This window comes from Triticum dicoccoides, chromosome 7B (genome assembly GCF_002162155.2).
Source record: "Triticum dicoccoides isolate Atlit2015 ecotype Zavitan chromosome 7B, WEW_v2.0, whole genome shotgun sequence".
Taxonomy (NCBI): Eukaryota; Viridiplantae; Streptophyta; class Magnoliopsida; order Poales; family Poaceae; genus Triticum; species Triticum dicoccoides.
In genome coordinates, this window is record NC_041393.1 from 729710115 (window position 1) to 729727003 (window position 16889).

The following is a 16889-nucleotide window of genomic DNA, read 5'->3' on the forward strand; positions in this document are numbered from 1 at the left end:
TTTTAAAACCTTAACTTGAAAAGTGGTAGTTTTATTTTATTCACTCGGATAGGAAAGAAGGCAGACACATATAAGGTCACTTACTAAAATATTCGGATACTGTAAAAAGAAGCTGCATCTATGGATCTATCATAGTGCATGCCAATTTCACCACAAGAAACATAACCATCGATCTGTGCTATACTAAGTTCGCCACTTGAACATGATCAAGAATCCAGGTTTTGTTGCTCGTCTTTATGTGTACACAACCGATCGTTCGGATGCAATAACTTGAGAGTCCGTGGGATAAACGGCTTGCCTCACACCAATTTTGCATGTATACATGCATCTTCCAGATGTAGAGGTCGGGGGTCATCCTCCTTTTCTAAAAAAAAATGTATGCATGCACGATCGTTATGATACACCGGGCTCCTGCACCCTACCCTATGTACCAGATTCAAACTCTTTACATAGTACATCTTTATGCTTTTATGATACACCGGACTCCTGCTCCCTACCCTATCTAAATCTCTGCTAATTCTCCATTTCTTGAATTATGTAACGTGGGTGTGAAGTCCGTCTGTGCACGCATGTACAATTGGTGCGAGACGGAATGCTGATTATTTTTTGACCGACCTCGTGCCATATCCCGTAGACACGAGGTGCCCGTACATAACCTGGTTCCACGCGTCCGGCACGCCTGGCAGGCACCAGTGGCTGCAATCCTCTGGGGCATCCGGCGGCGTCCCGGGCTCTCGGTGCCGCGACGGATGACCGTCCCTTCTCAACCATGTCATGTGCGTTATGTTCAAGAACACCACCCTATCGCTCATCTGCTGTCTAATTGTGCCCCGTGCTGTGCTCGAGATCATCGCGTTGATCCACGAATACTCTTGGTCGCTCTCGCCAGTGGTCATCATAAGAGGATCCCGTTGGTCTGCACATGAGCCTCCTGTGTCCCACGTTCCGTTGTCATAGTGTGATGGAGAATAGCTCCTAAAGAAGAGGTAGCTGCTCCTAGAGAGTCGAGGATTGCTTAGCGCCCAATCTTTCACCGTCTGCAGGGATAACCGGAAGGCTTCCTTGATGTCCATTTTCATGTTGAACCGATTTCCCACCATGAAATAATTTCCTCTGCAAGTATGGATCAATGCAGCTCTAGTCAATTAATCACGGTCATAGCAATGCAATGAGGTAGCTAGCACCCTGATTAGTTAACTAATCACGTACGATTTGATGGTCTTGTGTTCATTCCACCAATGACCCGTGTTGAGGACGAGCACGTCGGCGCCGGCCCAGCGTGTGGCGTGCCGTGGCAGCGCGTCGAGCCGGATGGCACCCCTGGTGACGCTTGCGCCTTTGTTGCTTGCCACCGGCAGGATGCGGTCGACCATGACGAGCATCGGCGCGCGGTAGTACTCCACAGAGAGGTTGTAGTCCAGGAAGATCATGGAGAGGTAGCCCTTGTGCCGGCTAAGGGGCTTCCCGGACTGCTCATATATCCTCGAAGCGTTCGGCACGGCGCTGGCGAGCATGCACAGCATGGACTCCCACTGGTTACGACCAATGGAGTCGCCAGCGAACACGATTCGGCCGTTCCGGCTCCTCTCCAACATATCCGTCGCATTAAACCTATTGAATTTGAACGTACTTAGAAAGGTGACAGAGACAAGACAAAATATTTTGCTCTCTAATAGAGATGTCAATGGCGATGGCTACCTACTTAGGGAGGTGGCAGCTGCCGTGAGGTTGCCACCGCCATTGCCGGAAGGACGAGTCGTTCCGGCCGTTGCGCTCGCAGCGGAAGCCAGGATCGAGGAACGGGCAGTCCTCCCCGTAGAGCGTCGCGGTAGTGGCGTCCTTCACCCATTTTCCATCAGAGTAGTCGCAGCCACCGGACGCGTCGGCGCGAGCTTTAATGTCTCCGCCATCATTGTCGATCAGAAGGGGCCGTGGCCGAGTCTGGAACAATGGTTTCTGCGGCTGCGGCACGAGCGTGAGGACGACGGAGAGCACGAAGAGAACCAGCAAGACGGACACCGGAGCGTGCTTAGCTTGCATGGATGGATCTCTGACTAATACTTGAGTAGTGATGGCGACCATTAACAGGCTGAGAGGAGAATAAGGAGCCGAGAGTGGCGTGGAGTTGCAATAGGAGTGAGGGAGCGAGTGGTGCTAGTGCCAACAGCTAGCGTACCGTGAGGGGCTAAATTTAGACAGCACGACCAGTATGAATGACGAACAATAGGACATAGTCATCTACACGTAGGAAGCGCCATTCAGAAGCACTCATTTTTCTTTCCAACAGAAATCAGTGGCACAGACAGTGCATGTGTCGAGCCAACAAAAAGTGAAGGGAACTTGAAACAAGTATTTTTTTTTCTCAGACATTTCAGGATACATGACGCAATCTGTTTCAACCATATGGCTGTAATAATGGACCAATGTCCCAATTCTATACTACCATGAGTGGCAAGAGACAACACATGCCACTAAGTGTCCTAAAATCATGCTAGTGAGCGCAACTAAAACCCTGAACTAAACTATAGTGCTCTGTCCTATAGTGCATATAAGATTTTTCCAAAGTGAAACTTTGCACACTTTGACCAAATTTGTAGAGAACGATATGAACATTTACAAATTACAATGCTATTAAATATACATCATATGAATATATATTTCATGATGAATCTAAGGGTAAAGATTGGGTATTAAAAATGTTGATAAATATCTCTATAAACTTAGTCGAATTAACTTTAAACAAATCCTATATGCACTCTAATTTGGCAGCTGGACTATATGCATCAAAAGGCACCAAGAGTTCGTACAAAGGACCATTTTTTTATATACTAAAAGGTATGACAACATAGAATTTCTCCCAAAATGACAATGACAGTTAAGAAACTCCCCCGGGCATAACAAAAAGATGCATTCATGCAGAAGCACGGGACTACAAATGTGAAGTTTTCTTTTTTGAAGATTTCATTCATGGTCTACTATCCACGGTAGCAAAGGCCATCAACTAATCCAGATAAGAAAATACATACTATTCTATATAGATATGGATACTAGATAGCAACCATGGGCCATCAAGGATATGGGAACACCAGGGAACAAAGTCATATTGAATATTTGATAAGTTCTAGGTAACCAGCATGTTGAGTATAATGTTTATTAGGAAAGACGAGATAGACTAGGATTTGTTCTGACTTGTCTTGTACTCCAAGTAGATGATTGTACTCCTATATATATGCCCACGAGGCTCAAGCAATACAACGACTATTCCACCAAAATCCTCTCTCTCCCTTCCAACATGGTATCTATCGCAAGTCGATCCTAAACCCTAGCCGCCGCCGCTTCCGCACCTGCGCGCCGCCCCCGGGGCGGTCGGCCTCCATGACCGCCGCCGGGGGCCACGCCGCCCGTACCTAGGGTTCGTCCGCCGGCCGTGTTGGCCGGCTGCCCTAGAGAGTCTTTTTCCCGAGCCCTTGCTCCGGGTTTTTTCGCTCTCTCGCCGGTCGTTTTGGTCGGCGTTTACTTTTTCGTTTTCCGATCTAAGACCGGTTTGCGTTGCCCGCCGCCGCCGTCGACACCTCGCGCCTCTACTCCGACATTGGCGTGACAGGCTAGCTAGTTCACCGACCCGACGGCCTCGCGTGACAGGCAGCCCTCAAGGCCGTTGTCCGCCCCCCGGCCCGTCCGTCGCCCTGCGCCGGCTGTCACCGCCCTGCTCCGACCAGGACTCCTGCATCACCCGACCCGGCGGCCTCACGCCATGCGGCGGCCAATCATAGCCGCCCTGTCGCCCACCGTCGCCGGCTTCATCTCGGACTCCGCCACCACCCCGTCTCCACCGAGTGGCGTCCCCGACCTCGCGCGCGATCGGCTTGATCACCCGCTCGCCGCCGCGGTCCGCCTCATCTACACCGCGCGACCGACCTAGCCCGTCAATTACGCGCGCCTTCGCATGCCCCGTGAAGATCGTCTCTGAGTTCAGTGCGGCCCTCCGCCGATCGAGCAACGGGCTGCCCCTACGTCGCCCCGTCGGGCCGCAGCGCCGCCATCCCATGGTTCTTCTCCCGGCTGCACCGACCCGCGTCACTGTTGCGTCGCCCCTTTGGGCCGTAGTGCCGCGGCCCACGGTCTACTGCCGCCCCGAGGCCGTCCGCTCCAGGCCGTCCCCGTGGCTGCACCGACCCTCGCGCCGCCGCTGTGTCGCCCCCTCGGGCCGTAGCGAGCGTGGCACGCGGTCCATGCCGCCGTCTCGAGGCCGTCCACGTGGTTGCACCACCCCGCGCTCCGCCGCTACGCCGCCCCTTCGGGCTGTAGCACCGCGGCCCGCGGTCCCTGCGACCGTCCCGAGGTCTTCCGTCGTCGCCCCGACCTGCCCGCCGCCGCTGCGTCGCCCCTTCGGGCCGTAGCGCCGCGGCCCGCGGTCCACCGCCGTCCCCGCGCGTTGACTTCCCGTGGCATGCGCCGCACCACCTCCTTTGGCGTGGGAACGCCACCGTCCGCGCCGGTCTTCGTCATGCTGTCAGGGTTCTTCACCTACTTCGAGCATCGCCGCCGCACTCATAACCTAGCCGCCGCCGCCGCCGCTCTTCTTCGGCCGCCGCCGCCGCTACCCCTGTAGCCGCCTCCGCCGCCCGTCCACCCCGTTCGTCTTCATCCAGCACCAGCCCGTCGCCAGCGTCGCCGTTATCTACCCCGACCGCTTCATCTACTACGACAACCGCGTGCGACATTGGCCCCGCGCCAATTGCGCCGCAATCGTCGTCGAGTCCTTCTCTGCTGGCCTCTCCGACTTCTTCGACATGGCGTACAGCTTGTGCAGGTCCCAGTCTACCCATGTCTGGTGCTGGCAACACCGCCGCGTGCCTTCGTCCACGACGTGTCCACTGGCCTGGCAAGCCTGGCGCGGCGCTTCGTCAACTTCGTCTTCGTCCGTCTACGCATGCCCGGTGCTGGCAACACCGACGCGTGCCTTCGTCTACGATGTGTCCCCAGGGTTGGTAACCCGGCGCGACGCGTCGTCAACATCATCTCCGTCCTGGCGCACCACTACGCCCACGACTAACTCGGCGCCTCCTTGCGCTCGCGGCTCCACGGCGACTTCCTCGACACCGGCTACCCCGACTCGACATCGACCACGGCATTCTTCGCACGGCTACCTCGACCACGGCTCCACCACACACGCTCTCGGTTACCTCGACAAACGGCACAAAGGGCTACCGCCTTGCTTGAGCAACCTCGTCGGTTGCCACTCCAGCCACGACTCCGCGATGCGTCGACCGTTACGACTGTGGGGGGGTGTCCGTCGGCTTGCCTTCGAATTCTTCTCCAGTCTCACCGTCTGTGTCGCTACCGTTGTGACTGCGGGGGATGTTGAGTATAATGTTTATTAGGAAAGACGAGATAGACTAGGATTTGTTCTGACTTGTCTTGTACTCCAAGTAGATGATTGTACTCCTATATATATGCCCACGAGACTCAAGCAATACAACGACTATTCCACCAAAATCCTCTCTCTCCCTTCCAACACAGCAAAATGGAGGCTAAAAATGCACGACACACTATTAGATTTAGCATAAGCAAAATAATTTCAGTGATATAACTTACAAATGTGTAATTAGCATTTCGCAATATTTTATGTGGTTAACTATGCTAGCTATATAACAAGGAAAAGCTATACTGGCGGAGACCATAGTATGATAAAATAGGTTAGCGAATGTACAACAGTTTACTATAAGTTTGCGCCATGTATGCCATATAGAACACCATCCTTCCACATCATTCCGATCCAAATGAAAGGATGCTTGAGGGTTTCAACACCATATCAAAAGTGAAAGTAGAAAAGTAAAAATAAATAAACAAAGAAACAATGCTGGAGCTACTAATCATGAGAGCCTAAACATACTTGGGCCATCTTCTTGACGTTTGAATGCTGATTTTTGTCTTTTATTTTTTTTCAGGCTCTTCAGTTAGGAGATTAATTTTAAGCTCGACACCCAATGGAATGATCAAGTGTTGGGACCTTACAATATCTGAGGTTTTATACAACAGAGAAGAGGGAGGAGGGTTGCCTATTTCCGGTGAGGAGATGCAAGCGCATGAGGTGGAGGTGACAACACACCTCACTCAGCATGTTTTCCTTGACTTACTTTTGTGTCATTGAAGACATCATCCGAGAGGGAGAATAAAATGGCAATGCGCATGCATGCCCTCTTGGCAAATAGCATGGATGGCTTGCATGCGCCTTCACATGGATGGCCCAAAAGAATTGAGACAACATGGATGGCCTGCATGCACGTTCACTCGTGCGGAAGTTCTCTTAGAGAATAGCATTTTTGCCCTTCTTCCCCATCCCCTTGCCTTTGATTGGTCACAAACTTCACCAATCCGCGACCCGGCCAAACTTGACGAGATTATCTGAAGAACTCGATTTTCACTTTCCATTTGTCCACATTTTCCTGTACGAATGGAAGAGGGAATAGAGTCGAGATCCTTCTCCCGCACATCTTCCTCCGTAAGCGCGTCGCCCCAACCAAAAAATATTTCTTTGGTTCCGGGCCTGTTCTTGGCAGGAAAGAGCCAGATTGATCTGATTTATTTCAGAGTGGATTCGAGGAATGGGTAGCGTCACTGAGGAAGCGCACCGGAAGGATGTCCTCATTATCCCAGTCGCCACAACCGAAGTCGGGCATTCTGGCTATCGAATCCTCAATCAGGTAGGAGAATTAGTTATGTCGCTCGTGGGATCTATTACTTAATTGTAGTATATACCATGTCTGATCCATAAATCGTAAGGATCGTATTTTTTTGTGATTCCTGTTGAGATATCAATCAGGTACCGTAATTAATTGGCTTAGTTTTGTATGATATGCTTGGTTACATTATTATTATTTGTGAGTGGTTTGGTTCCGAGCTACCTATACCCTGAGACTATGCTTCCGTTGTAATCTTTGATCAACGTGACAGGCTTTCAGGAGGTTCTTTTTGTTCTATGAAACAGGCGATGTGATGTGATGGTCATTCTCTTTCAGCAAGTGTGTATCACTATCACTCTGAACTTGGTCCGTGTGATACCGCTATTGCCCAACCGTTTTATGTTCGGCCTCCTATTAGCTGAAAGATGCATAGATTTCCTTGGTAATCTTGAGAATTGATAAAAACTACAGATGTAAAAGTAGTGTAGACATACCAAGATTACCAAGCCTCTATGTTTGAACGCCCTATGTGGAAACATTCACCAAAAATCAAATGAACAATCATGTAGAAGTAGTGTACACATACCTGACCAGATGGTTACTCTAATTTTATTCGTATGGTTAAAACAATATAGAGCAAGGGCATGAATTTGCTCCTTTCATGGGATAAGTTTCTCAACCAAGTTATTAATGTTGTATATTTTCTATATTGCAGTCCAAATGTGCTAGAAATCGTAGACTCTGGTAGCGATGTAATCGACTCCGGCCCATGTGATTATTTGCCAAAAACAAGCCTCTGGGAAAGGCTTGGGAGTGTTTCTATGATGGACATAGAGTCAACTAACTTCTGCTGGACCTCTCTTTCTTCATTGCACCATACGAAACATACTACTACAAGTTCGGAACCCACCGAGGATGATACTAACAGAAGTTTTGAGGTTCGTATTTTCCTTTTTACTTATCCATCTTCCTGTAAATTGTCTTCCCTGTTGTTGGTAAGATTCTAACTGGTAAACTTGATTATTATCCTAGATATATCACTTCCCTCATCAAATTTCATCTCAGTGGTCACCGAGTCGAGATTTGTTACTTTCTTTTTCTGCCTACCACAATGTACAGAGCATCATGCGAACTGTGCTAAAGCTCACAACACCTCCGCAAAAAGCTAACATCAATATCTCTCACAAGGATTCTGCTTCATACTGGAAAATATAGTTTATTAGCCATGGCTCTAGTTTCCTTCTAATAGCCTGTACCATTCTGCACAGGTGACTGTAAATTCTGGAGGAGTTGTATTCATTGCGTTATTCAAAATATCTAAAAATGGTGAAGTTCCTTCCAAGGAAGCTGCAGCAGTTATTAAAATAGCACCATCAAGGATGGCCACACAGTCAGAACGGTTCGGGTATGAACTGGCTAAATGGCTTGGCGTAAGGACCCCTCAAGTAAGTACTCGCTTTCTTGTAGTAGGCATTCATGCTAAACACATAATTATTATAGTGTGAACTCTCTTGACCAATGTAGGGCAGAGTGATTCATAGCTCCTCGTGTGAATGGCAACAAATAAAGGATGCAGTAGAGAATGCTCGACATGAAGCAATAGCTGTTGGTGATGAACTTCAGGAGATGATTTGCACTGAGATGCTAGAAGCTCTCGAACTAAGCCGATGTCTATTCCTGATGAAGTATTAACTCCAAGTTACCAGTAATGTGCCTGACAATATGGTACATACTTCTTTTCGAAAAAATATGGTACATAGTTAACATGAAAAAAATATTCAATGTTGTTTTGCAGTTATGTACATGGATCCCCTCTACTAGAGAGCACAACACCATTTGATTCCCCGGAGTTTGCTGAAAAAACTGCTGAAGCTTTAGGTAGGATCTTGATCCTGGACCTCATTCTGAGAAATGAGGATAGGCTGCGGTGTCGGCCCCTTGGTTGGCGTGGAAACTATGCAAATTTACTTGTTGCCTACAAAGAAGCTTATGCAAACCTTGATTCATTGGATGATGTTCATGATTCTGCCATCATCCGTTACAAGCCAGAGATAATCAAAAGCCCTAAGAAACAGAAGCAGAGAAGATCCGTTTCAATAAGCGGCAGTGTCGGCTCAGATATCTCAGAGCTTTTGGAAGACTCTTATGATCAAATTGAGTCTGAGATTTCTAGCTTTCATATTGTAGCCATTGATTCGGGTGTACCACGAAGACCACCCGCCAGTAAACGAACGAAAGATCAAGAGAGCTATCCAAGACTGGTGGAACTAACACTAAACAACCTGGACTATTCTTCGAACCTCTTGTTTGAGGTGTCCATTGGAAAACTTGGTACCCCTGGACCCGAAGAATATGACATGTCATCCAATTATAGCTATCATTCTCCTCTGTCTGAGAGTGATATGGTAGCAATAGTTAATTCCTTCCGAGGAGGTTTTCGTAGTGCTCTGAGGGACCTTCAGAGGTTCCACATTTTCCTGCTCACACTTTATCAGAAGCTAGATGCCCTATTGAAAAATTTCTTTAATCTTATGTATAAAGGTTCAAATGAATTTGACAAGGAAGATGCAGGTCATTCTGATTCACCATTGTGTCGTGTAGAGGCACATACTGATTTGAGTGATTTCGAAGTTCCACGACATATGCGTAGGCCTTCCCGTACCTTATCCCGTGATAGTTTTGACATGTCATCTCCTATTTGTCGAGAGAGCTTTATGACGAAGAATTGGAAAGCAAATGGCGAAGCATCCCGTGGTCTACGATTGACGATGAAGCTCAGGGAATTTAACAAGTATGCCAAGGTTAACTTCTTTGAAGTGCTCATGGAAAACTTATTGATTTTTAACAGATTATACACGTCAATCTAGTTGGTATCTATTTGTTTTGCACTATTTGAATGCTCGGCTAAAATGATATAATATACCATAAGGTTAGAAAATTAGTTGTACAAAACCAAATAACCATCTATAAAGGATTCACACACTAGATTAAAAAAATAACAACAAATATCATAGGTTTGTATCTCAATAACTATTTCTCTATCTGAATGCTTTGATGGTGTGTTATCTCCATCATTTATGAATAGTCACCTTGCTTTCTCACCCAACCTAAGGTTTGAGGCATGTCCTTCCTGTGGTTCTCAATTGTTCAAATTTATTAAATAAACATGCAACAGTTGATAGTGCATGTAGGTTGAGTTTTATTGATAGACTTGTGTCTTGATGCACTGATAGAAAGAAGAGTTTTTACAAGTCCTAAGAACGGCAACACCCAGTGATTACAACATGTCACCTCTAATCGTTAGGCACATTCGGCTCTAGAGGCAAAGCTACCAGACCCCTCCTGCATGTCGGTGCCCATTGCCTAGTCCTCAACTTGATCGTGTCGAGGAGGCGAGCTAGGATGAGTTGCATTGTCAAAGATGATTGTGTTGCGATGCTTATAGATGCACCATTGCCCGGATGTATTCACGCAATACTATGCTTGCAGGTAGACAATGAGTTAAACAAAGAAATAGAACAATGGAATGACATGCTCAGGACTGATGTTGTAAAATTGTGTCATGACAACAATTTCAACACAGGCTTCTTTGAAGGGATAGATAATAGTGTTGCCGTTGATGCTTATGAGTTGAAGGTGATCCTATTCTACCTAGCCTGCCTGGCAACAAACTATCTGTTGTAGCAACTAAGCATATGAATTTCTGTTTTCAGGTTCGTCTTGAGCACCTTCTTGAGAGGATATCACTGATCTCTGATGCTGCAAGTATAGAACGTCCTTCTCAGATCACAGATCACATGTATATTGGTGGTGCTCTAGCTGCTCGGTCGACATACACACTTCAACACCTCGGCATCACCCATGTATTGTGCTTGTGTGCGAATGAAATTGGACAGTCGGAATCTCAGAAGCCTTGCCTTTTTGACTATCGAAACTTCTCAGTAAGTACATATGACAATTTTGTGAATAAGGACTCATTCGCTTTGGAGGAAATCAAAACGTAGGAATTACGAGTAGTATAGGAATTTGACAGGATGGGACTTGCCATTCTAAGGAATTGACTTGCCTCGTTCCTACGCACAAAATGAGCTTTGAGTGTATGTGTAGCTTCCTCCAAAAATACAGGAAATGAGTAGTATTCCTACAAAATTCTTGTACGCATTTCTTACAAACCGAATGCATATATAGGAAATTTTCCTCTGGAATACTTGTTCCTATGTTTTTCCTACAAAAATCCTCCAAACCGAATGAAGCCTAAACATTGGAAGATCATTTACATGCAACAAATGGCTGAACTCCACTTTACAACTTTCTCAGCCATAATAAGGAACTAACTTTCTTGCTTTCCTTGGGACACTTTGTGTTTCTTTTCTACAGATAAATGATGATGAAAATGCGGAAATCACTGATGTCTTCCAAGATGCATGTGATTTCATTGATTTTGTTGAGCACCTACGCGGCAAAGTTCTAGTGCATTGTTTTGAAGGAAAAAGTCGAAGCGCAACTGTTGTTCTTGCTTATCTGATGCTTAGAAAGTAAGACTGCATAATAAATGTTTTCCAGTTACCAATGAGGCATTAGACTACCCATAGTGGGGAATAACTTAGACTAGTAACATACATATCTTACTAGTCTATGTTACTACCTCTATAGTGGGGAGTAACATATGTGTGATGTCAAACAACACTTCATTTATTAGGTTATAGACTCATCTTGTCTTGATATGCGTGATGTTACCCATAGTATGAGTAACTAGCTATGCTACTCAATTCATCTCTCTCCTCATTAAATCATTGCCACATAAGAAAATTTGTTGAGTTGGACTCTATGTTACTGCTGAAGTTACTCCCACTATGGACAGTCTTATATATCAATATCCGATTAAGAAACTGATGAAAACCATCTATGACCAAACTATGCTTAAAATAATCAATACAAGCTTTGCTTGGGATACGAACTTGTGTGAAACCTCATAAGAATGATAGTGCCTCAAATTTCAGTTTATTACTCTGTTGGTTTCATTGACTTAATTTGTTTCATGTTTGTTTAGAAATTGTACTCTTCTAGAAGCATGGAACATGCTGAAGAAGGTGCACCGACGTGCGCACCCCAATGATGGATTTGCCAAAGTCTTGCTGGATCTTGACAAGAAGCTGCACGGTAGAACCTCCATGGAGTGGCAGCACAAGAGGCCTGCAATGAAAGTGTGCCCCATTTGTGGTAAGAATGCTGGCCTCAGCAGTAGCTCACTCAAGTTGCACCTACAGAAGGCGCACCGAAAGATATCGTCAGGAAGCGTAGACTCAGCGATATCCTTGGAGATACAAAAGGCGATAGAGGCATTAAAGACAGGGTGAAGTCGATAGCCCCAATGGAGAAGAAGGATTTGGATGGGTTTTCTCATAGCAAACTACACATTATACATACATCTATACCCTAACTTTTGAATCATGTACCACACATCTAGAAAAAGTCTTGTTGTACATTATAATGATATCAAGTTTCTAGTTCTTATTATTGCATAATTCTCAACGTATAACACTTGTTCAAATAGCATGTGTTTTTCCTCGGAAAACTGCAACAGCTTAATCTTTTTTAGTGAAGTAGCAACTTCAGCAATTTTAGCCTTATTTTCTAGAAATTTTGAAACATGTTCGAGATATCCTTCATATTATTTAGAATTATAATATACTAGAGGCAATAGAAGATTCACTTCGTCTTCGGTATAACCCCCCTAAACACACCAACGGATAAGTCTATATAGCCCCTCATGGGTAGGATAGTCTTTTTAATAAATGCGTCACCCGCGCCGCCTGTGTACGCCACGATGGGCCTGCCCATTGGTGGATGATGTACGACCAGTTCGCCCAATGAAATATGTCGCAAAAAGAATATGGCTAGGTGGGGATTCGAACAGGCGGACACCTCTCGCTGATAGCCACTATAACTAACAAGTGCTTGTGAGTATTTAGGCAGCGCAACATTGAAAGAAGCTAAGAGCATCACCAAATAGTGAAAACAAAATTGAAACATTTTTCTGAAAAAAGAGTTCTTTGAACACGAATATTTTGGAAATTTTGTGAAAAAAATTAAATTCGAACATTTTTTTGAAACTCTTGAACTGATTTTCGAATTTGATCAATTCTGAAACACGGATATTTATTGAAACACAAACAAATTTCATAAAATACGAGGTACAGTAGCGAAAATATTCATTTAAACAACAACTATTTTCTAAACTTTGAACATTTTCCGAAAACGTGAACATTTTTTGAAAAAATGAACAAATTTTGAAAACAGCAAGTACTGTAGTAAACTTTCTTTTAAAAAGCAAACATTGTTTTGAAATTTTTATAATTTTTTTAAAACACATAGAAAACTTAACTTCTGGAACAATTTTCAAAACACTAACATTTTCCGTAAAATGGGAACTTATTTTAATTTCGAACAAATTTTGGAACAAGAACGTAAATTTAAAGTTCCAAAAAAAATTCAATATGCGAACAAAATTTTGGAAACACGAACAGGTTTTGTAAACTTAAGAAAAATGAATTCTTTTGGAAAAAAGTGGATATATGAAAAACTAAAGAAGAAATAAATAAACTTGAAAAAATGGGAAATAAAAACGAAAAAGGAAGAAAGGAAGAAAAAGAAAACAAAAAATAGAAAAATAAAGAAAAACTGAAAATAAAGAACCAAAAAACTGCAAAATCTGCGAGGTAAACAGACTATGTTTACAGTATTAATGCAAAAAAATTGAGGAAAACTTCACAAATATGTAGCATTTTTTAATCCGAAAAATAAATTAATGCAAAACAATTGAGAAAAAGCTTCAGGAATAGGTAGACCTTTTTTACAAAATCTATAAAAAAATAAAAAAATAAAAAAGGAGGTGATTTTTTTTCAAATTCACAAGCACTTTGGTCGGCCCAACAGATGCCCGACGGGAGCGATGTCGTTGGCTGGTTGGGCCAAGGCCTAACCTTTTTAAAATTTTCTTTTTTTCTTAACTCAATTTTGTCCTTTTGAAATTTATTATTCTTTTTAAATATGTTGGAAAATTTGAAATATTCTTTGGAATACTAACAAATGTTCTTGTAATCAAATATTGTATTCAATTTTAACAAATATTGGTCATAAAAGGCCATGAGAAAATTGGGACCATTTGATGGATTATGGAAAAAAATATGCTCTCGAACATAGACTCCTAGCCTATCCGGACACCCTACATTGAACATGGTGTTTTTTTGAACATTCTTGAAATGGCCCAAACTTTTTCCACCAGGTGAGAATGTTCGTGGTAAGCATCAATGCCAGGTCTGAACGACTTCCAACACCATACGTAAGTTGTGTCACTTCTGACCATTTATCGGCCATTTTTCACCGAGAAAACTTTAGAAAATGCAAGGATTATCAAAAACTCAAACAACATGGTGTCTTGAGCTGGTCATATAAGTTGATGGAAAGAAATTGGGGTCATTTGACAATGCCGATAAAACTGGCTCTCATACGGACCGTTCTGGCTACCAGAACATCATCAGGTTAACATGGTCCATTTTTAAACATGTGTGAAATGGCCCCCACTTTTGCCAGCAGGTGGGCATGCTCATGGTAGGCATACATTCCAGGTTTGAACGATTTCCTGTACCGTATGCAAGTTGCGTCACGTCCAGCCATTTTTCACGGAGAAAACACCAGAAAATGTGAAAAGCATTAAAAAGTCAGAAAAATTGGCATGGTGCCTTGAATTGGTCATATAAACTCGTGGGAAAAACCTGGGGTCATTTGATGATGCCAAAAGAAACGGTTCTCATACGGACCCTTCTGGCCTACCCGAACATCCTTTGTTTAACATGGTCTATTTTTTTAACATGCATAAAAATGACTTCAACTTTTGCTGCTAGCAGGTGGGCATGCCCATGGTAGGCATCCATGCCAGGTTTGAATGATTTTTGACACGTATGCAGGTTGCATCACGTCCGGATATTTATCGGCCATTTCTCACCTAGAAAACTCCAAAAAATATGCAAAATATGTTGAAAAGTCAAATAATTTGGCATGTTGCCTTGAATTGGTCATATAATCTTATGGAAGAAACTAGGGTCTCATACGGATGCTTCTGGCCTACCCGAATACCCTCTATTTAACACTAGTCATCTACCCATGCAACTGCACGGCCTAGAAATTATAGGTATACATTTTATAAATAAACTTATATTTATATGTAAAATGGAAATGTTTAAATTTCAGATATCATACAACTGGAAATATGCTAATTTATTCAACCTCTTGCACAAATAGGAATGACATTCATTCAGTTGATATTTATTAAGATGTTTATATTCATATTTCCTTATGCAATTTTTATTTTACTTAGCACGGTCTTCTTTTTGTACGATGCGATTTAATTATTACTTTTTCAAACAGGCATTTCTTAGCTGGGGTGTGAATATTTTTTAGCTTTTTAATATAAAGAATTTTTAGTTTTATATACGTGCTTTTTTTCAAGGAGAAGGCATATGTTTTTTTTCAAGGTGGCACATGCTTTTTCTAGGAAATTAGACGTGGGCTTTGAGTATCCTTTTTAGACGTGCGAGTTTTATTTATATACGTGGTGAGAAGTTTTATTTTTGACGTACATGGTGATTCTTTTAATAAGACATGATTCTCTTTTTTTGTATGGATGGATTTCATCCCGTACGTACATGGTGTTTTCTTGCATTGGCCCTCTAGTAGATCTTAACCATAAATGCATGGTCTTTTTTTTAGATCAAGGTCTGAAGATTTTTTTTAAGTTGTATGTACGTGTCCTTTTTTGCATAGAGATGGCACGTGCTTTTTTTCCTGGGAACTTGGATGTGGGCGTGGTTGACTCTTTTTTTTGTTTTTTTCTTTCTGGGAGCTTAGATGTGGGCGTGGAGGACTCTTTTTTGACACCGTGGATCGTATACCAATGGGAGTCTAACCACAATCACTTATTTAATCTGAATCGTTGATCTATAATCTAAAGGTTAAATTTATATGTTTTCTGAGAATTAACGTGGAGGCTTCATTGGTGCTTCCAATTAGTAAATGTAAGATGAGATGGTCTATTTCTGGACATCCATGAAGTGACTCCAACTTTTTTCCAGCAAATGGGCAAGCCCATGATAGGCATCTATGCCAGGTTTGTATGATTTCTGACACTGTATGCAAGTTGTATCACATCCAGCCATTTATCATCAGTTTTTCATCGAGAAAACTCCAGAAAATGCAAAAATTGTTGGAAAGTCAAACAATTTTGCATGGTGCCTTGGATTGGTCATATTAGCACTAATGGAAAAAAAACTAGGGTCATTTGACAATGCCAAAAAAAGGGGCTCTCATACGGACACTTGTGGCCTACCCGAACACCCTCTATTGAACATGATCTATTTTTGGACATGCATGAAAAACCCTAATTTTACAGTAGGTGGGCACGCCCATAGTAGGCATGCATGCTAGGCTTGAATGATTTTCAACACAGTATGTATGTTGCGTCACCTCCCACCATTTATCGACCATTTTTCACCGAGAAAACTCCAGAAAATGCAAAATTTGTTGAAACCCAAAACAACATGGCATGATGACTTGAATTGATCATATAAGCACATGAAAAAATTGGGGTCATTTGACGATGCAAAAAGGAGGCTCTCATACGGACCCTTCTGGCCTACCCGAACACCCGCTGTTGAACCTGAGCTATTTTTGACCATGCATGAAATGACTCAAAATTTTGCCAGCAGGTGGGCATGCCCATGGTATGCAAGTTGCGTCACGTCCTGCCATTTATCGGCCCTTTTTCACCCACAAAACTCTAGAAAATGCAAAATTTATCGAAAACCAAAACAACTTGGCATGGTGCCTTGAATTAATGTGTCTTACAATCCCATGAATTTTTTTGGATTATTTGACAATAAACAACATGCTGTCAAATGGAGCCTTCTGGCCTATCCGGATATCCTACGTGGAACATGATGTTTCTTTGGACATTCTTGAAATGACTCCAACTTTTGCGAGTAGGGGAGGCATGCCCATGATAGACATCCATAATTTAAAAAGTTACTTAAAACTTTTAGTTTAAGTTTTGAACAAAACTAATAAATACAAAGGGATTAAATTGAAAATAGTTAATGATTTTGATGAATTTAATAAATATTTAAACTAACAAAGAATTTAAAATCA

The 16889-nt window shown here is 43.4% G+C and overlaps 2 protein-coding genes across 2 annotated transcripts; one reads left to right on the plus strand and one right to left on the minus strand.

Annotated features, from left to right (window-relative positions):
• Nucleotides 1-502: 502 nt before the first annotated feature.
• LOC119339572 (protein trichome birefringence-like 8) lies at nucleotides 503-2082 on the minus strand. The gene is made up of 4 exons (XM_037611579.1): nucleotides 1703-2082; nucleotides 1210-1611; nucleotides 657-1113; nucleotides 503-559 (listed from the first exon to the last, which is right to left on the minus strand). Exons 1-4 carry the CDS (start codon nucleotides 2080-2082, stop codon nucleotides 503-505), a joined length of 1296 nt encoding a protein of 431 aa, XP_037467476.1.
• Nucleotides 2083-6367: 4285 nt separating this feature from the next.
• On the plus strand, nucleotides 6368-12120 carry LOC119340207 (dual specificity protein phosphatase PHS1-like). Its single transcript, XM_037612109.1, has 10 exons — nucleotides 6368-6505; nucleotides 6595-6707; nucleotides 7402-7624; nucleotides 7955-8131; nucleotides 8211-8371; nucleotides 8482-9487; nucleotides 10176-10322; nucleotides 10400-10627; nucleotides 11064-11221; nucleotides 11737-12120. Exons 1-10 carry the CDS (start codon nucleotides 6458-6460, stop codon nucleotides 12041-12043), a joined length of 2568 nt encoding a protein of 855 aa, XP_037468006.1. The 5' UTR covers nucleotides 6368-6457; the 3' UTR covers nucleotides 12044-12120.
• The last annotated feature ends 4769 nt before the right edge of the window (nucleotides 12121-16889 follow it).